Source organism: Rhinoraja longicauda, chromosome 12, assembly GCF_053455715.1.
Source record: "Rhinoraja longicauda isolate Sanriku21f chromosome 12, sRhiLon1.1, whole genome shotgun sequence".
NCBI classification, from domain to species: domain Eukaryota; kingdom Metazoa; phylum Chordata; class Chondrichthyes; order Rajiformes; family Arhynchobatidae; genus Rhinoraja; species Rhinoraja longicauda.
The window spans coordinates 13,338,198-13,359,687 of record NC_135964.1 but is presented as its reverse complement, the minus strand read 5'-3'; the positions used below and the strand labels follow the sequence as shown (position 1 = coordinate 13,359,687).

The 21,490-nt window shown below is 43.1% G+C and overlaps 1 protein-coding gene across 3 annotated transcripts; it reads right to left on the bottom strand.

The window, feature by feature from the left end:
* Nucleotides 1-2,724: 2,724 nt before the first annotated feature.
* Nucleotides 2,725-21,378, bottom strand: rabl3 (RAB, member of RAS oncogene family-like 3). Of its 3 annotated transcripts, none has more exons than XM_078409064.1 (8): nucleotides 21,316-21,378; nucleotides 16,535-16,626; nucleotides 13,471-13,600; nucleotides 11,199-11,313; nucleotides 10,389-10,539; nucleotides 9,341-9,412; nucleotides 6,463-6,493; nucleotides 2,725-4,322 (listed from the first exon to the last, which is right to left on the bottom strand). In XM_078409064.1, the coding sequence occupies exons 1-8, from the start codon at nucleotides 21,359-21,361 to the stop codon at nucleotides 4,306-4,308; spliced, it is 654 nt and encodes a 217-aa protein (XP_078265190.1). In that variant the 5' UTR covers nucleotides 21,362-21,378; the 3' UTR covers nucleotides 2,725-4,305. The 3 variants fall into 3 exon arrangements, with proteins under 3 accessions (XP_078265190.1, XP_078265189.1, XP_078265188.1); XM_078409063.1 differs by lacking the exon at nucleotides 21,316-21,378 and adding an exon at nucleotides 17,446-17,545 and having other exon boundaries at nucleotides 6,455-6,493; XM_078409062.1 differs by having other exon boundaries at nucleotides 2,729-4,322; nucleotides 6,455-6,493.
* Between the last annotated feature and the right edge of the window lie 112 nt (nucleotides 21,379-21,490).

Below are 21,490 nucleotides of genomic sequence, written 5' to 3'. Positions count from 1 at the left end.
CCAGGGATCAATCTCGTGAACCTACGCTGCACTGCCTCAATTACGATGTCCTTCCTCAAATTAGGAGACCAAACCTGTACACAATACTCCAGACGTGGTCTTACCAGGGCCCTTTATAACTGTTGGCTTTGTCCCAACTCCCTCTCTTTTCTAGCTTTCCCCCAACTTTTTGAGGATGTAACTAGGAAAATTGACAGGGGAGAGCCGGTGGATGTAGTGAACCTTGACTTTCAGAAAGCCTTCGACAAGGTCCCACATAGGAGATTTGTGGGCAAAATTAGAGCACATGGTATTGGGGGTAGGGTACTGACATGGATAGAAAATTGGTTGGCAGACAGAATGGGTCCCTTTCAGAATGGCAGGCAGTGACCACTGGGCGGCACGGTAGCGCAGCGGTAGAGTTGCTGCTTTACAGCGAATGCAGCTCCGGAGACTCAGGTTCGATCCTGACTACGGGTGCTGCACTGTAAGGAGTTTGTACGTTCTCCCCGTGACCTGCGTGGGTTTTCTCCGAGATCTTCGGTTTCCTCCCACACTCCAAAGACGTACAGGTATGTAGGTTAATTGGCTGGGTAAATGTAAAAATTGTCCCTAGTGGGTGTAGGATAGTGTTAATGTACGGGGATCACTGGGCGGCACGGACTTGGTGGGCCGAAAAGGCCTGTTTCCGGCTGTATATATATGATATATGATGATATGATATGACCAGTGGGGTACCGCAAGGCTCGGTGCTGGGATCACAGCTATTTACAATATAAATTAATGACTTGGATGAAGGGATTAAAAGTACCATTAGCAAATTTGCAGATGATACAAAGCTGGGAGGCAGTGTGAACTGTGAGGAAGATGCTATGAGGTTGCAGTGTGACTTGGACAGGTTGTGTGAGTGGGCGGATGCATGGCAGATGCAGTTTAATGTGGATAAGTGTGAGGTTATTCACTTTGGTGGTAAGAATAGTAAGGCAGACTATTATCTGAATGGTGTCAAGTTAGGAAAAGGGGACGTACAACGGGATCTGGGTGTCCCAGTGCATCAGTCACTGAAAGGAAGCATGCAGGTACAGCAGGCAGTGAAGAAAGCCAATGGAATGTTGGCCTTCATAACAAGAGTTGAGTATAGGAGCAAAGAGGTCCTTCTGCAGTTGTACAGGGCCCTAGTGAGACTGCACCTGTAATACTGTGTGCAGTTTTGGTCTACAAATTTGAGGAAGGATATTCTTGCTATTGAGGGCGTGCAGCTAGGTTAATTCCAGGAATGGCGTGACTGTCATATGTTGAAAGTCTGGAGCGACTAGGCTTGTATACACTGGAATTTAGAAGGATGAGAGAGGATATTATCGAAACATATAAGATTATTAATGGGTTGGACACGTTAGAGGCAGGAAACATGTTCCCAATGTTGGGGGAGTCCAGAACCAGGGGCCACAGTTTAAGAATAAGGGGTAGGCCATTTAGAACGGAGATGAGGAAAACCTTTTTCAGTCAGAGTTGTAAATCTGTGGAATTCTCTGCCTCAGAAGGCAGTGGAGGCCAATTCTCTGAATGCATTCAAGAGAGAGCTGGACAGCACTCTTAAGGATAGTGGCGTCAGGGGGTATGGGGAGAGGGCAGGAACGGAGTACTGATTGAGAATGATCAGCCATGATCACATTGAATGGTGATGCTGGCTCGAAGGGCCGAATGGCCTACTCCTGCACCTATTGTCCATCAGCCTGAAGAAGGGATCCAACCCGAAACATCGGCCATCCATTCCCTCAACAGATGCTGCCTGATCCGCTGAGTTCTTCCAGCACTTTGTAAATTGAGGGTATTAGAATCAAGAAACAGAGGATACTAGACCAAGTGGACCCGTTGGGCCCAAACCTCTCCTGCATTGGTGCAATGCCCTTTCCTCCCCCCTCTCTCCCTCCTCTTCTCCCTCCCTCCCCCCTTTCCCCTCCACCCCCTTTATCCTCCCTCCTCCCCCGCCTCCCCCCCTAGGAGATGGATTTAAACTTTAAAATGTGAATAACTTAAAAAATATAACACCGATTTCAATTAAACCTCTTCCATTAGCACCAAAGGGACAACGGTAAGCTGAGCCTAAAATTGTTGCACTATCGTGTTTTGACTGTAGTTTAGGAACAAACAAACAAACAAATGAGAGTTTTAGTATATAGATGGGTTTAACATGAGAGGGACTAGATTTAAGAGGAAACTAAGTGGCAATTTTGTCACTCTTAGAATGGTGGGTGTGGGGTTATTTTAGGTTGGGCATCTTTGTCAGCATGGATGGGTTGGGCCCAAGGCCCTGTCCGTGCTGACTCTATGAAGTTAAAGTAATCTTGAAAAGAAAATTGAAATAAAATAAAATTGCAAGAAGTTTAGGCCTGCTAAAGAATCAGCTGTTAATTCAGTTCCAATTTTAATAATGGTGGTTCTAGTGTGCAAACGTGTTACCTTCTTGCAAGACCAAGTCTGCCAGTTGGATAAAACAATAACAAGAGTAGAAATGCAAGGATGAAAGAAATTCCCGAGATTAACTGCTTTGCCATTTTGACTTCAAATTATGTATCTAAATGATATATGGTGGAAACAGTGGCGTTTACGAGGCTTTTAGATGGGCACACGGATAGGCAGGGAATGGAGGGATATAGATCACATGCAGGCAGAAGAGATTAGTTTAATATGGCATCATGTTCAGCACAGACATTGTGGGCTGAAGGGAATCTTCTTGCGTTGTATTTTTCTAAAAAATAAATCAATGCAACAGAAGAAAATCTACGATACAATGATACACGACACATGTGATTAAAAAGCCTCTTTGTTTTCAAACAATTACTTGATGCTACACTCTAGTATTAAGATTGCAATCTTCCCAAGGAGGCAGTTAGTTGATTGGATGTTTGTCTATGGCCCATGGCAGACTAATTTCTCTCCGAGGGTGAATAAATTTATATCGTATCGTTAGTGATATTTGTGTACATGTTTGTAGAGTGTCCATCAGACAGGCTTGCATGCAGTGGTCTAGAAGCTTTAGTTACTTGCTGCTAATCCAAAATAGTCCTTATTAGAGATATTTACCCCCTTTCTCAGCCATCAAACACCTGATGAGCAAAGATAGACACCAAATGCTGGAGTAACTCAGCAGACAGGCAGCATCTTTGGAGACAGAATGGGTAACGTTTCTCAGTCGAGACCCTTCCTCAGACTGGTTCGGGATAAGGGAAACGAGAGATATAGACGGTGATGTGGAGAGATAAAGAACAATGAGTGAAAGATATGCAAAAAAGTAACGATGATAAAGGAAACAGGCTTTAAGCTGTTTGTAGGGTGAAAACGAGAAGCTGATGGACTTGGGTGGGGGAGGGATAGAGAAAGAGGGAATGCCGGGGCTACCTGAAGTGTTACATCCTTATGTAACAAACCTACCATCCAATCTGGCAAAATTCATTAGTACACCCTCTATCGCAGGTAGACCCTTTGGTACAAAGACCATTCCAGATGCAGTTCCACGAGACATCAAGCACTAATGGCCACGGTACCGTTTGCCTATTTAATTTGTTTGCTGAAGCTGCGAATTACATTTCAGTGATGAAAGTACATGAACACCCAGATTCTGCTGAGCACCAACATATTTCTCCCATTCAAAGAACAGCCCGGCTTCCTAGGTTTTTATTTAAAAATTTTTCCATAGGAAAGGGATTTGTACAATGGTTGAAATTTTAAAAAAATGTACATGCATCTTCAAATGGGCCTGGCTGCTTGCTAACTCGCATGCAGTTTTTATTTACTGTGTACGAAATCACGTTCTACACAATATATCACTTCATGGCAGCATTCATTTAGATATTGAAGGATTTATAGCATGAGGAGCATGTTACCCACATGGACCATTGTAATTTACAGATTGGAGAGCAGGTCAGAACCTCATCCTGAAATGTGTTTCCGAACGTCAGTTCCATTGTAGTCAATAGACCAGAATTTTGGAAGACGCGCATAATGCATAGTCCATTCCACAGCGAGTTTCTAATTTCCAGATTGGAGTATGAAGTATGCATTTTTGTTTGCAAAATGACCAGTGACCCCGACATTAGAAAATAATTCATTTATCTCCTCAGAAATGTAAAGATTTCAAATATCCTCTTATTACTACTCAATGTGGTAGAAAAGAGAAATATGCTGTCCCTTCAAAAGAATTCCTGCCCTCAGAGTAATTAGCAGAACAGAATTAAACGTATGCATCCACACACTCTTGCCACTGGCAATGCTGCTTAATCATAGTGAAGAACTTTCACGCCACCTGCTGCTCCAAACCGTTTTCGCTCAGCAAAGCCAGGAATCTGCAAAAACAAAATTGTAGAATTAAAATGTTTAAATTAAATTAAAATTAAAATTAAAATAGCCTGGGAAAGGGAGCAGCAGCCATGACGAGAGATCGGGCAAACTTGGATTGTTTTCACTGGAGCGAGGATGGTAGAGGGAAGACATGATAGAAGTATAGAAAATGATGAGAGCCATAGATACGGCAGTTAGAAACGTATCCCAGGGTGAAAATCTCAAAGACTACAGGCATAGTTTTAAGGTGGGGGGGGGGGGGGGGGGGAAGCAAAGTTTATAGGAGATGTATGGGGCATGTTTTTTTTACACACACACACACACACACACACACACACACAGAGTGCTGGTTGCCTGGAACTCACTGCCAGAGATGGTGGTGGAATAAAATACATTAGTGGCACTTAAGGGGCCTTTGGTTAAGCACATGAAAACAGGGAATGGAGGGATATGATTCACATGCAGGCAGAGGAGATTATTTTATCTTGGCATCATGTTCAGCACAGACATCGTGGGCTGGTGCCTGTGCTGTGCTATATTCTATTTAAGTTACTGGGCATAGGTTTTCCCCTAGTTTAACCTTTCGGACTCCAATTAGCAAAACGAGTCTCACATTGATAGGAATGGTATGTAACAGCAAATAGAAGCACTCAAAGTGATCCACAGGCTCTTGGTTCACCTATTCATTTCCATTTTTCTGGGGCAAAAACTGCAGGGGGTCAAATCTTGCGTAAAACACTAAGTGCCGGAGGAACTCAACGGGTCAGGCGATGGAGGGAATGGGCAGATGATGTCTGAAGGGCCCCAACACGAAACGTCACCTATTCATTCCCTCCACAGTTGTGCCTGACCTGCTGAGTTCTTCCAGCACTTTTGGCTTTGCAGGGAAAATATATTTAACTAACTCTCAAAGTTTCATGGAAGAATACAAAAGTAGAGACCATTATGCTTCAGCTGCACAGGGCATTGGTGAAATGATATTTGGAGTACTATGTGTATTATTTGTCTCCTTATTTAAGGAAGTAAGTAAACACATTGAAAAGATTTCCTAGACTAATCCATGGAATGGGCAGGTTGTCTGATGGTGAAGTAAAAAAAAAACCCAATCTACAGAACAGGGAGGTAGTGGCGCAGCGGTAGAGCTGCTGCCTTACAGTGACCCGAGTTCAATCCTGACTATGAGTGCTGTCTGTACGGAGTTGGCATGTTCTCTCTATGTGGGCTTTCTCTGGCTGCTCCGGTTTCCTCCCACACTCTAAAGACATGCAAGTTTGTAGGTTAATTGGCTTCTATAAATTGTCCCTAGTGTGTAGGATAGTGTATGGGTGATGGTTGGACGGAGCGGACTCGATGGGCTGAAGGGCCCATTTCTATACTATCTCTAAACAAAACCAATTGAAGAAACTTGATTTTATTTTTAGACTTCCTCATTATATAACAAAGTGGCCCATGGCTAAATGATCCTCCAGTGACTAAATGTAAAGGGGTACATAACAATTTATAGCCAACAGGAGTAGCCTTTGATAGGTGGAGCTATATTCTAACCATAGATCGTTTGAATCCAGAAATTGATACTTGCTAGTTTTTGTCTCCTCCAACTCTTGCATTTAGTTTTGAGATACAGCGTGGAAACAGGCCCTTCGGCCCACCGAGTCCGCACCAACCAGCGATCCCCGCACATTAACACAAGCCTACACACACCAGGGACAATTTACACTTATACCAAGTGTACAAACCCAAGCCAATTAACCTACAAACCTGAAAATAGACACAAAATGCTGGAATAACTCAGCGGAACAGGCAGCATCTCTGGTGAGAAGGAATAGGTGACGTTTCGGCTTGAGACCCAGGGTCTCCAGAGTTGCTGTCTGTCCCACTGAGATACTCCAGCATTTTGTGTCTATCTTCGATTTAAACCAGCATCTGCAGTTCCTTCCTACACAGCTTACAAACCTGTATGTCTTTGCAGTATGGGAGATAAACTGAAGATCTCGGAGTAAACCCACGTGGTCACGGGGAGAACGTACAAACTCTGTACAGACTGCACCGGTATTGCTTGAATGATTTATTTTTCTGAACAATTAGCAGAGAGAAACTATAGTCTGGTTTGGGAGAAAGCATTTAAGCATATACAAACCTGATTACCATCACGTGAAAAATACCTCCTTTCTATAACCTAAAAACAAAACAACATTACTATATATATATATATACACATACATACACACCACTCACATGTACACAGTTTCAAATACATTGAAGTATAAGATGCAATGACATGTGATTGTTTTAGAAGATTATATTTGTTGTTAAATTGCTCGTAACTTGCACATCAAATAACTAATTTACACAGACCAGAATCTGATCCCAAATTCGATTCTTTCTTCTGAAATTAGCTTGCTTCTGCTGGAAGGGAGTCAGTGAGAGTGCTACATCTAGTCAAGTCAAGTCAAGTCAATTTTATTTGTATAGCAGATTTAAAAACAACCCACATTGACCAAAGTGCTGTACATCTGATTAGGTACTAAGGAAAAAAAATGAAACATACAGTAGCACGCAAACAGTTCACAGCGCCTCCTCAATGAGCCTCAAACGCTAGGGAGTAGAAATAGGTTTTGAGCCTGGACTTAAAGGAGTCGATGGAGGGGGCAGTTCTGATGGGGAGAGGGATGCTGTTCCACAGTCTAGGAGCTGCAACCGCAAAAGCGCGGTCACCCCTGAGCTTAAGCCTAGACCGCGGGATAGTGAGTAGCCCCAAGTCGGCCGACCTGAGGGACCTGGAGTTAGAGAGGGGGGTTAGAAGATTTTTGATGTAGGGGGGGGAATGTCCATTTAGGGCTTTATACGTGAATAGGAGGAGCTTGAAGTTGATTCTGTACCGTACAGGGAGCCAGTGGAGAGAGGCCAGAATCGGGGTGATGTGGTCCCTTTTACGGGTACCCGTCAGGAGTCTCGCTGCGGCGTTTTGGACCAGTTGCAGGCGGGACAGGGAAGATTGGCTGATCCCAGTGTATAGGGAGTTGCAGTAGTCTAGGCGGGAGGAAATGAAAGCGTGAATGATTTTTTCTGTGTCGTCGAATTGGAGGAAAGGTTTGATTTTAGCTATGGTTCGAAGTTGGAAGAAGCTGGCTTTTACCACAGCGTTGACTTGCTTATCAAATTTTAATGCAGAGTCAAATATCATGCCGAGGTTTTTGACATGCGGTTTGACTAGGCAGGATAGACTTCCAAGACTGCCTGTTATCGATTTGATGGAGTCGGGGGGGCCGAATAGGATGACCTCAGACTTGCTCTCATTTAATTGGAGGAAGTTCTGTGCCATCCAACATTTTATGTCCTCAAGGCAGTGTAAGAGGCTGTTTAAATTTGACTGGTTGTTGGGTTTCAGGGGGAGGTAAAGCGGAGTGTCATCGGCATAGCAGTGGAAAGAAATGCCGTGCCTTTGAATGATTTGGCCAAGGGGGAGCATGTATAGAGCAAGGGGGAGCATCTAATCTTAGTGTTCTCGACTCCAGCCAAAAATATCTATCTTTCCATTTCAAAATGCAAACCTTTGCCTCCTGATGGTAAATCATTTGTGTACATTTGTTGCTTTCACAGTGCAGAACATAAAATGCTGGAATAACTCTGTGAAGGGCATGTATTGCATTGTTTCAGTTCACAACCCATCTTCAGATGCTGCCTAACCCGCTGAGTTCCTGCAGCACTTTGTGTTCTGCATAAGATTCCAGCATCTGCAGTTCCTTGTTTTTACACTTTGTTGCCTTCATATTCTAGTTAGTCGTTTAAGCTACAACTACTTAGACAAGATTGTCTAGCCCTGTGGTTTGTATGGAACTCTTTCTCAATAGTCATTACGGAGAACACAAAGATCAAGCTTGTAATGTAAAGGTATAATAGGTTTGTAAATAACAACAAATTTTACCCATTGGAATGAAATCAATACAACATGTCAAATGCCTGATGCTTACAGCAAAATGAGAAACTTGTTTAAAATGTTCATCATGAGCTATTTTACCGCTGAACCTCTGGCAACATGGAGTCACAAGGAACTGCAATGCTGGAATCTTGAGCTAAACACAAAGTGCTGGAGGAAAACAGTGGGGCAGGCAACATCTGTGGAGGGAATGGGCAGGCAACGTTTTAATTCAGGACCCATCCATCCTCAGACTTGTTTGGAGTAAATGTGTTCAGTTTTAGTCACCCTGCTGTAGGAAGGATGTTGTTAAGCTGGAAAGGGTGCAGAGAAGATTTACGAGGATGTTGCCAAGACGAGGGCCTGAGTTATAGGGACAGGTTGGGCAGGCTGGAACTTTATTCCTTGGAGTGGAAGAGGATGAATGATGGTCTTGTAGAGGTGTATAAAATCATGCGGGGAATAGAATAGAATGCACCCAGAGTTGGGGAATCAAGATCCAGGGGACAGAGTTTAGGGGAGAGGGGAATGATTTCATACAAACCTGAGGGGCAACTATTTCATACAGGTGGTGGGTATATGGAATAAGCTGCCTGGGGGAGGCACTATATCATTTAAAAGACATTTGTACAGATATATGGATAGGAAAGGTTTAGAGGAATAAGGGCCAAATGTAGGTGAAACTAGTGTAGATGGGACACCTTGGTGGGCATGGGCATGTTGGGCTGAAGGGCCTGTTTCACAGCTGTATGATTCTTTGACTGCAGCACTTTGTGCTGAGTTCCTCCAGCAATTTGTGTTTGAACCTAAAACATTAACTGTTAGCACTTGCATGCTTAAAGTTAAGCAGGCTCAAAAACTTTAAAAAACTCAACGAGTAGACAGTTACACCATTCTTTGCAGTTGTAACAGTTAACGTCAACATTTCAAAAACATGAGGTGCTAATTAAGTTATTTCAGTAACAGGATTCTTATGGCTTAGACTACCCAATAGTGCAGGTATGATTACATTTTTTGACACTTGACAAAATGTCATTTAAAATTCTAGTTCATCTATTATACTGCAGTCACAAGACGAGTCACAGTACAAACTGAAAATTGCCGTACCTTATCAAAAAAACGACTCAGTTTCACTGCATTGGAAGATCCTGCAGCTAAATAACGTGGATTGGTACAATCCTAGGACAAGTTGTACAAAAATGGATTAATCAAGAGCACACAATAGTCATATAATTTTAAGTAAATGACTGATTTGTGTTACTTCAACCTCGCACATTAATAACACTAGATGTTTTTGGATCGAGGACAGTTTAGAGGCCTTTACTATTAGAGCCACATTTTTAAAAGAAGGAATACAACCACAATTCTAATAGAACTAAACAGATCATAAATGTGCCAGGGTTAATATCTGTAACACAATGACAAGGGACATAGTAAGGTACAGATTCACCATGTCGCAGTCACTATGACTTCTCTTTGCCTGTGCTAGACCTGTTTGAATCAATCTCAAAGGGTCCAGAATCAAGGTTGTGATATCCCTGACAATTGTATACCTCTGCACTGCCATCTCTGGTATAACATGGAACAAGTGTGAATGGGTGATCGATGGTTAGTGCGGACACAGTGGGCTGAAGGGCCTGTTTCATGTTGTATCATTCAATCCATTTTAAAAAAGAAATTCTGATCGAAACACTAAACTATCTTAACAAGAGAGTGAATTGTAAAAACTCAACTTACAACAGCCATTTTGGGCACAATATTAGAAATCTAAGAATAAAAATATGTCCACAGAAAATGGGATAAAATAGAAGTAATGTGAATGTGTGATCAGTGGTCGTGTGGACTTGGTGGATAAAGGGCATATTTCCATGCTGCGTCTAAACTAAGCACAGTCACATGTACAAAGTGCATTAGACATTACTGTACTCTCCCTAAATATCGATCTAAATTCTAAAAGCAGAGAATAGCCTGTATGTGTTTTCTTCTACAACTGATTCTGTCCTAATCTGACCCAATTTTTGCCTAATGTATGCAAAGATTGTATTCATTTGACAAGAGTAAATTTCTAAATCCATCTTCACATCTACACGAGATCTTGTTCAAATGAAGTTAATTTTACTTTCACGATTAGAATCAGAAATTTAAAAAAACATACCAGATTAATTTCCTCGGCGTTGAAATCCTCTGCTAAGAATGCAGTTCTTGTCAGCACCTCGTTCCTTTTAGTTTCATGAATCTGGTCCAATTTTGTCCCAATGACCAACAAGGGAATCTGCTTATCTGCAAACTGCTCCCGATCATAGTCCCTATTTAGAAAAATAACTTGAAACTTTTATGTGACCCATGTACATATAAAGTAATTACAAAATAAATAAATCCTTAAATGGCATACAGTAGGTATACACCTCGTTATGAACCACATCGAACATTTTCTAGGGACACTGCAGATGCTGAAATCTTGCTCAGAATACAAAGCGCAGGAGTAACTCAGCAGGTCGGGCATCATCTCTGGAGGACGTGGTTACTCCGATAAATTAGTTCCGCACTTTGTCAGGGCAGTGATGAAGTCCATTGAACGTCACTTTCCACAAAATTATTTTATTATTAACCATAACCATTCCTTAACCATCCCTTCTCTTCACTCAGATTCATACTTCTCTTAATTGCACATAAGTTTACTTTTATCGGTAATACCCACAAGCAAAAGTAAGTATTATGTATTGAATGCCTAAGTCGAGTGCAACATAGTTCTTACCTGTACAAAATAAAACCACTTAGTTTTCACTAAAAATATTCCATTAACTGTCTGAAGGATCCTGACCAAAACAACATCTGTCCATTCCCTCCACAGATGTGCCTGATCTGCTGAGTCACTCCAGCACTCTTTGCTCAGCACTCCTTGTGTCTCCATTATTATAGTCTTGCTAGCAGAATAAAAATGTATTAAAGTAGAAATCCAACCTACCCATTCCCCACTATAACCCCAGTGGGAATCGAATCCTTATTCAAAGCCTCTAATGACCACCGATACAGATTCTGGGATGACTTTTTGTTTGTGCAGTCATGCACTAATATTATACCTTCAAGAGTAAGCAATCAAAAGAAATGCATCAGTTTCATATTCAGCCAACAGAAAAACAAGTTTAATTTGTACCACTGTATAGTTACGTTACTCAAACAAAAAATCCAGGTGGATAGGACTGTATGATGAAATGCACCTCAACAACGTGGTGAGTGCCTAGACTGTGCTGCCGGGGGTGGTGGCTGAGGCAGATACTCGAGTGTTTAAGAGACTTTTAGATAGGCATTTGGATAGGTAGGGATATGGATTATGTGCAGGCAGATGTGAATTGGACACGACATCATGTTTGGCACAGACATTGTGGGCTTTGTGGCCTATTCTTGTTCTACATATAGATTTCAACAATATTGCAACATCTGAGAACTATGTTCTGCTTTATGTATCTTTTCTTTTGCTATACCTTTTGTACTTGAGTTTAACTTGATTGCACTTATGTTTCGTATCATCTGATTTGGAGATAAGACACAAAAGGCTGGAGTATCTCAGCGGACAGGCAGCATCTCTGGAGAGAAGGAATGGGTGACGTTTTGGCTCGAAACCCTTTTTCAGACAAAGGAGAGTGTTGACCCAAAACGTCACCCATCCCTTCTCTCCAGAGATGCTGCCTGTCCCGCTGAGTTACTCCAGCATTTTGTTTAAACCAGCATCTGCAGTTCCTTCTGACACGTACCATCTGATTTGATTGGATAGCATGCCAAACAAAGCTTTTCACTGTACCTTGGTACGTGTGACAATAATAAACTAAACAAAGATGGACATTAAAGTAATGAATGTTAACATTTGAGATGTAAAGCTATGCCTATATGTCCATGGCTGATGAGAACTAACATCCAGAGACAGATTTAAATAAAAAGGGCCACGTATAATTAATTTTAATGTACAAAATGGTTTCATAATGTGCACAACATCAAAATAGCTCTGAAATATAAATAATGTTATTTCCTGTATGATATCAAAAAGATAATTATTTAGGCAAAGTACAGCTTATAAGTTGCAGACCACAACTTATTGTGGTGCAGACCACAATTATTTTTAGGAAGGGCTGGTGCAAGAATACTCAAGGGTATGGAGGTGGTATTTGTGCCTGGAATGTGCTTTGTGCCTGGAAGGTGGTGGTGAAGGCAGATATGATAGCTGGCTTTTAGATGCACATTGATGTACAGAGAATGGAGGGATATGGATCAGGTGCAGACAGCAAAGATTAGTTTAACATGGCATCATGTGGACATTGTGGACTGTTCCTGTGTGCCATATGTTCTATGGAAATATGGAACAAGAGAGTTTGGAAAAGCACAAATTCAGACTCAAGATTGACACAAAAAGCTGGAGTAACTCAGCGGGTCAGACAGCATCTCCGGAGAAAAGGAATAGGCGACGTTTCGGGTCGAGACCCCTCTTCGGAGTGGGAGTCAGGGGAAAGGGAAATGAGAGATATAGACGGTGTATTTTCAGTTAGTTACTCCAGCATTTTGCGTCTATCTTTGGTTTAAACCAGCACCTGCAGTTCCTTCCCTACACATTTCATCTGCTTCACAGCAAAATCTCCTTAAGGTATATCTACTTTGAAGTTCTCCTTCTCTCTCTGATGAGAGTTCTGCAACATCTTCTCTCGCTGCTCCCCCCGTGATTCCTCCTGCTCTCCGACCACATTTTAACCCAGACACGCTAGCACAGCCATGTGCGTTTTCTTGGTGCTAGCCTGCGCCTTCTCATTGTCTGTATTCATTCTCACCTAACACACAGCTAACAATGGCCTGGGTCCTTTATCATTGTTACTTTTTTTGCATATCTTTCATTCATTTGTTCTATATCTCTCTTCATCACCGTCTATATCTCTTGTTTCCCTTTTCCCTGACAGGCTGAAGAAGGGTCTCAACCTGAAACGTCACCTATTCCTTTCCTCCAGAGATGCTGTCTGACTGGTTGAGTTACTCCAGCTTTTTGTCTTATCTTCGGTTTAAACCAGCATCTGCAGTTCCTTCCTACACATACTAATTCTGACTCCATGGGCTGAATTATCAGATTCTGTAGTGCAACATTCTACAATTTTAAGACCCAAGTTTATAAAAGAGTTCTTGCAGATTATGAAGAAACAAAGCTTATATATACCACCATTATATGTAACACCATTGAATAACAAAATAAAATTGCATACCATTTACAGAGTTATAAAATACAGCTCTGGTGCTTTTAATACTACTGGCATTACCCACAGATCCACCAACATCCCACAGCTCAATGTAATAGGTTTTCTCAGCTGGTGTGCCTTCCTTATAGTCATGAACCTGAATTAAAGCAAATCACCAGTCCCTGTAGTTACACATAACTTCCAAATAAAACAATGCAAATAGTCATCATTATAGTAACATCTATATCTATCTATATTACTAAAACTTTCATCTTGTTTGTTTGTCCCATATGCTTGTTCCTGTTATTTCTGTGTCCCGTTGTTCCTGTATGCCCTTCTTATCCACAGAAAAACGGTACACGACCTGCAGTTTTAGGCCCACCTTCCTCACCATTGTCCTGGGGACACATTCATCCAAGTTTCATTCAAATTGTTCTTATATTTTTCAAGTTAGAGAGATTTTAAAGTTTAAAAATTACCTTATTTAAACTGATTGCTTGCCAAGTTCAGTGAGTGACGTCGGGACCGCCCGAGTAACTGCCAATGGGGGGGGGGGGGGGGGGGGGGGAGCCACGATGGCCACGAATCCGCGCATACGCAAAACAAACAGGTCCGCTCCTGCGCAGTTGGGGCTCGCTGATCGAATACTTATGTAAGACGGCCGCCGGGTACACGCATGCGCAGAACCCAACGGATCCACGCCTCCGCAGTTGGGGCTCTTTGATGTTGAGGGGATGGGGTTGGTGGGTGGGGGGAGAAGGGGGGAGGGGGAGTGGGGAGGAAGGGGAGTCCCGCCATTCCGGGAATTAACCTAGTAAACATATGCTGCACACCCTCAATAGCAAGAATATCCTTCCTCAAATTTGGAGACCAAAACTGCACACAGTACTCCAGGTGCGGTCTCACTAGGGCCCTGTACAACTTTGCTCCTATACTCAACTCCTCTTGTTATGAAGGCCAACATTCTATTGGCTTTCTTCACTGCCTGCTGTACCTGCATGCTTCCTTTCAGTGACTGATGCACTAGGACACCAAGATTTCGTTGTACATCCCCTTTTCCTAACTTGACACCATTTAGTTAATAACCTGCCTTCTTATTCTTACCACCAAAGTGGATAACCTCACACTAATCCACATTAAACTGCATCTGCCATGCATCCGCCCACTCACACAACCTTCCAAGTCACCCTGCAACCTCATAGCATCTTCCTCACAGCTCACACTACCACCCAGCTTTGTATCATCTGCAAATTTGCTAATGGTACTTTTAATCCCTTCATCCAAGTCATTAATGTGTATTGTAAATAGCTGCGGTCCCAGTACCGAGCCTTGCGGTACCCCACTAGTCACTGCCTGCCATTCTGAAAGGGACCCATTTATCCCCACTCTTTGCTTTCTGTCTGTCAACCAATTTTCTATCCATGTCAGTACCATACCCCCAATACCATGTGCTCTAATTTTGCCCACTAATCTCCTATGTGGGACCTTGTCGAAGGCTTTCTGAAAGTCGAGGTACACCACATCCAACGGCTCTCCCCTGTCAATTTTCCTAGTTACATCCTCAAAAAATTCCAGAAGATTAGTCAAGCCTGATTTCCCCTTCGTAAATCCATGCTGGCTCGGAACTATCCTGTTACTGCTATCCAAATGCTCCGCAATTTCGTCTTTTATAATTGACTCCAGCATCTTCCCCACCACTGATGTCAGACTAACTGGTCTATAATTTCCCATTTTCTCTCTCCCTCCTTTCTTAAAGAGTGGGATAACATTAGCTACGCATTAAAACATCTCTACTTGTACACTTAAAACCCCATGCAATACTTGGCAATATTTTATTAGCCTTCTTTATTAGTTGCTGTACTGGCAGGCTAACCTTCTGGGAGCCATGTATTAAAACCCCTGGAACCTTATGCACAACATTTTGCAGTTTCACACCGTTTAAATAATAATTTGCTCCCTCATTCAGACTTCAATCTGAAGAAGGGTCCTGACCCAAAAAGTTGCCTATCCATTTCCCTCCATAGATGCTGCCTGACCCACTGAGTTCATCCAGCACTTTGTTTTTAACTTTCTCATTCTTCCTTCCAAAATGGATAATCTTATTTATCCACTATATTGTGGCGCGTCGATATTGGGAGCCGCCACCAGATACTCAATCTGCCAACACCTTTTCCTGCTAGCATAACCTATCAACATCTCTCTGCAGGCTCTCAACAACTTCATGATTTGCTAACCCAGCCTTTTTAAATCAGTAACACATTTGGCCCCTTCATCCATCTCACTAATACTAGTCTGTAAATAGCTTAGATCCAAGCGCTGATCCACAAGGCACACTACTCGTTTTATTGTGCTGTCACTCCGCTATCAATGCTAATAATTTATTCCCATTACCGTATATACTTTTATTGTGCAGTAAGATTTTATTGGGCACTTTTATCAAATGCTTTCTGGAAATCCAATTTCATTTCATTTACAGCTTCCCATTTTTCTACCCTGTCCTTTCATTCTCTAAAGAACCTGAGGAAATATCAAATGTGATTTCCCCTTCCATAAACAACATTGACCTACTTGTCACATGATGTTCCAAATGTGCTGCTGTTATCAATTTATTCCAACTCTTTGCTTTGTTCGTTAACCAATCAACATTAGTAGTATATGACATCCTGCTTCATAGAACATCGAACAGTACAGCACAGGAATTGGCCCTCCGGCCCACAATGTCTGTGCCGAACATGATACCAAGATAAATTAATCTCATCTAAATTAATCTGATCTATATCCCTCCATGCCCTACATTTCATTTAATCTTGTGTTGCATCTTATCAAGAGCCCGCTGAAAGTTCAAATTCATTACATTAACTACTTCAGGTTGAGCTATTCTGCTACTTCAATAGATTCCACAATTTATTTTACAGAAATCCACTTTGAATGTAAAGGCTTTCAGAATACAAATATTGTCCAGGACACAAAATCAAAATTGTTTTCCCCTTAAAATCAAGGTACTATGTCAAGTGAACATTAATTAATACCTGAAGAGAAAAAAAGATTGAATTTTCCATTTCAGAAGAGTTTCTGCCCTTGTGAAACTTACCCTCACATCAACTGAGCATCCGACAGTCCACGACGGATTCCCCAACACCTGGTTGTGGCAAAACAAATGGACAAGTGACGACTTCCCAACTCCTGCAAAACAAACCGACAGAAAAAAACAAGTGGAATGAATTACCCGAAGAAACACATAAAAAACACAATGCTATTTGGAACATTCTAATGCAACAAGGTTAATTAGGAACCAACTGGAGAATATTCACTTTGTTTGCATCAAAATTATGCACACGGGTCTTTTTCCAAAAAGAAAATTCAGTGCATTGTAACAGCAGTGTGTATATCCCAAAAATGGTAGTAATTGTTTGCCCAAGCTACTCTCACAATGTGCTTTTCACACCTCACAACATTTCTAAAGGTTTTGACGCAATGTAGGAAGTGTAAAAGGCACAACATAATTGTTTAGAACACAGTAGTGTTTTGAATATGAATTTTCCTTTTGGTAAAAGACCTAAATGCATTATTCTGCTAAAAGCAAAGTGAATTTTCTCCAGTCGATTCCTAATATTTGCTTAATTTTGCCAAATGAGCATTCACTGTCCATCATTATGACAGAGGGAAACCAGCTTATTGGAATGCTGTGGCCCTTCTGGTAAATAGCAATTTCCAGCAGAAAGACCCAGCAAGAAACAGATAGCAAACATTTGCAATACAGGACAATAAGCGACTTGGTCGGTTATGATTGCACATGCTAACTAAATTCTTTATGTCAGAGATCAAAGGTTTGTGAGATCGAGTAGCTTTGGCAAACAATTGCCACCATTTTGTGGCTTGTACACGTTGCTGTTACGATGCACTGGTGATGAAAGGAAAGAATGCTCAGAGTAATGGATCAAATGATAATCAAACACGATGGATCGTATCCATCTTCATTTATATTACTTGAGTCTCACTTACCCAGGCAAGTGGGTGAGCTTTCCACCACCCTCCTGACCTGCATTACAGGAATATATCCACGCTTTTGGGATTTAGGAGAGGAATCGTTCGCCAAAACCAGTTTATGTGTAGGCTTATTAAGTTTTTGGACAATGGAGATTCTTTCAGTTGAAGTGTTACAGAAACAAGCCTTTCAGCCCAACTCATCCAGGCCAACCAAGATGCCCCATTATGCAAATCCCATTTGTCCATGTTTGGCCCATATATTCCTCTACACCTTTCCTATCCACGTACCTGTCCAAATGTCTTTTAGGTGTTATTATAGTTCTCAGCTACCTCCTCCGACAGTGCCATTCATATACCCCCAGCCTCCATGTGAAAAGGTTGCTCCTAGGGCAACACAGCGGTAGAGTTGCTTTCTTACAGCGCCAGGGACCCGGGTTTGATCCTGTCTATGGCAGCTGCCGCCCATTCAATGTGATCATGGCTGATCATCCACAATCAGTACCCTATTCCTGCCCTCTCCCCACATCCCTTGATTCCACTAGCCCTAAGAGCTCTAACTCTCTTTTGAATGCATCCAGTGAATTGGCCTCCACTGCCTTCTGAGGCAGAGAATTCCACAAATTCGCAACTCTCTGGGTGAAAACTTTTTTCCTCATCTCAGTTCTAAATGGCATACCCCTTATTCTTAAACTGTGGCCCCTGGTTCTGGACTCTCCCAACATCGGGAACATGTTTCCTGCATCTAACTTGTCCAATCCCTTAATAATTTTATATGTTTCTACAAGATCCCCTCTCATCTTTCTAAATTCCAGTAAATACAAACCCAGTCGCTCCATTCTTTCATCATACGACAGTCCCACCACCCCGGGAATTAACCTTATGAACCTATGTTGCACTCCCTCAATAGCAAGAATGTCCTTCCTCAAATTAAGAAAACAAAACTGCACACAACACTTCAGGTGTGGTCTCACCAGGGCCCTGTGCAAATGCAGAAGGACCTTTTGGCTGCTATACTCAACTCCTCTCGTTATGAAGGCCAACATGCCATTAGCTTTCTTCACTGCCTGCTGTACCTACATGCTTACTTTCAGTGACTGATGTACAAGGACACCCAGGTCTCATTGTACTTCCCCTTTTCCTAACCTGACACCATTCAGATAATAATCTGCCTTCCTGTTCTTGCCACCAAAGTGGATAATGTCACATTTATCCACATTATACTGCATCTGCCATGCCATGCACATCTTCCAGTCACTCAACCTGACCAAGTCACCCTGCATCCTCACAGCATCCTCTTCACAGTTCACACTGCCACCCAGCTTTGCTTCCTCTGCAAATTTGCTAATGTTCCACCGTCATCCTTGCTAGGGTCCCTTTCCAGTGAACTTTGGCCAGCTCCTCCCTCATGCCTCCATAGTCCCCTTTGTTCAACTGTAGTGCTGACACTTCCAATTTTACCTTCTCCCTCTCAAATTGCAGATTAAAACTTATCATATTATGATCACTACCTCCGAATGGTTCCTTTACCTTGAGTTCCTTTATCAAATCCAGTTCATTACATAACACTAAATCCAGAATTGGCTTCTCCCTGGTAGGCTCCAGTACAAGCTGCTCTATGAATCCATCTCGGAGGCACTCGACAAACTCCCTTTCTTGGGGTCCAAAACCAACCTGATTTTCAGTCTACCTGCATGTTGAAATCTCCCATAACCATCGTAGCATTACCTTTGTTACATGCCAATTTTAACGATGCAACGAGCACCCTATATCCAGGCTGCTGTTTGGGGGCCTGCAGAAAACTCCCATTAGGGCCTTTTTACCCTTACAATTTCTCAGTTTTATCCACAATGACTTTGCATCTTCTGATTCTATGTTACCCTTGCAAGAGGCTGAATTTCATTCCTTACCAACAGAGCTCCCCCACCCCTCTGCCCACCTGTCTGTCTTTTCGATAGGACGTATACCCCTGAATATTCAGTTCCCAGCTCTGATCTTCTTGCAGCCATGTCTCTGTAATTCCCACAACATCATACTTACCAATTTCTAACTGAGCCTCAAGCTCATCCATTTTATTTCTTATACTTCGTGCCTTCATATTTCACACTTTTAATTTGGTATTTACCTCCCCTCTCACCTTCCTTTTTCACCTGACCTTACTCTCTTATCCCTTCTTGAACTTTCCATCCCATTAATTCAGGTGTCTTTTGTAACTTTTCCTGTACTCTCTTCCCCTTTAACTCCATCCTTATACTCCCAATTTGTCAACCCCTCCCCCCCACTATTTAGTTTAAACCCACCCGTGTAGCACCAGCAAACCTGCCTATCAGAATGTTGGTCCCCTTCCAGTTAAGGTGTAACCTCACCCCTTTGTACAGTTCACCCCTATCCCAAAAGAGATCCCAGTGGTCTTTCAATCTAAATCCCTGCTCCCTGCACCAGCCCCTCATTCAGATCCCCTAACTACCTGCTCCTGCTCTCACCAGCACAAGGTACAGGAAGCAATCCAGAGATAACCACCCTAGAAGTCCTGCTTTTCAGCCTTCTTCCTAACTCTCTAAACTCACGTTGCAGAACATCCTTCCTCTTCTTCCAGACTTTGTTTGTACCTACATGCACAACCACTTCCCTCGAGGATGTTCTGAAGTCAGTCCGAGACATCTTGAACCCTCACACCAGGGAGGCAACACACCATCCTCGAGTCTCGCCTGACACCACAGAAACTCCTGTCCACACCTCGGACAATGGAGTCACCCACCACTACGGCTCTGCCCAATGTCGGTCTCGCCAGTCGAGTCTCTTCGCTAGGATTGGAGTCACTGACCTGTCCGCCACTCAGACTGGAAGCGTCGTCTGCCCCGACGTACCCGTTTGCAAGAGGAACTTCCACCAAGGTCTCCTGCACCCACTTCATCCTCTTTCTTTTCGTCCCTTCCTGCACCCTTGGAGTGATTATCTGACTGTAGGTCATGTCCAGGAAGTTTTCGTCTTCCCGGATGGACCACAGGTCATCCAGCTGCTGCTCCAGTTCCCTGACTCGGTCCTTGACGAGCTACACCTGGACACAGTTCCCACAGGTGCAGTGGTCAGCAGTGCCCCTGACTTCCCTCATCCTACAGCACGCGCACTGCGCAAGCGTCCATGTTATTATGGTTAAATATTTAAATTATACACACAACAGAATACGTGTAGCCTCCTTGCCTCAGCCTCCTCTCCTCTCCCTGTAGATAGACACAAAAAGCTGGAGTAACTCAGCGGGTCAGACAGCTTCTCTGGGGAGAAGGAATGGCCGACGTTTCGGGTCGAGACCCTTCTTGAGGGGTTGGACAGGCTAGATGCAGGAAGATTGTTCCCGATGTTGGGGAAGTCCAGAACAAGGGGTCACAGTTTAAGGATAAGGGGGAAGTCTTTTAGGACCGAGATGAGAAAGTTTTTTTTCACACAGAGAGTGGTGAATCTGTGGAATTCTCTGCCACAGAAGGTAGTTGAGGCCAGTTCATTGGCTATATTTAAGAGGGAGTTAGATGTGGCCCTTGTGGCTAAAGGGATCAGGGGGTATGGAGAGAAGGCAGGTACAGGTTACTGAGTTGGATGATCAGCCATGATCATATTGAATGGCGGTGCAGGCTCGAAGGGCCGAATGGCCTACTCCCGCACCTATTTTCTATGTTTGTTACTCCAGCAATGTGCATCTGCAGATCCTTCCTACACTCTCCCTGTACTAGCTCAGGCCCTGGCGACATCCTTGTGAATGCATCCTTTCCAGCTGAACGCCACCCTTCACGTATAGCACGGTCTGGCAGCAAGTTCCTTCCTTCCATCCATCCTCCCTTGCTCCTCACTATAGCTCGGTGCACGCGACAGTAATACCACGCAGCTGCCCTTCACCTGAATCCCCCAACACCAGCACCTTCACTCGGTCCAACGACGCCATGTCACTGTCTGTCTGCCCGCCCACTCACTCACTCTCTGCCGGCACGACGTCCGATTGGCCCTCTCCCCGCTGGGCGGCACCAAGCCTAGCTCTGCGAGTGGATGTTCACCCATCAATCACCGCCGACCA

Bases quoted from the DNA above. Each gene is read 5' to 3' on its own strand.
- rabl3 (XM_078409062.1), bottom strand. From the start codon at position 21,361: ATGGCGTCGTTGGACCGAGTGAAGGTGCTGGTGTTGGGGGATTCAG. The intron at 10,540-11,198 runs GTAGGTTGGATT...TTTTCTAAATAG, and splicing joins GGGGTTATAGTGGGGAATGG to GGACTATGATCGGGAGCAGT. The intron at 4,323-6,454 runs GTTTGTATATGC...TTGTTTTTGCAG, and splicing joins TTTCACGTGATGGTAATCAG to ATTCCTGGCTTTGCTGAGCG.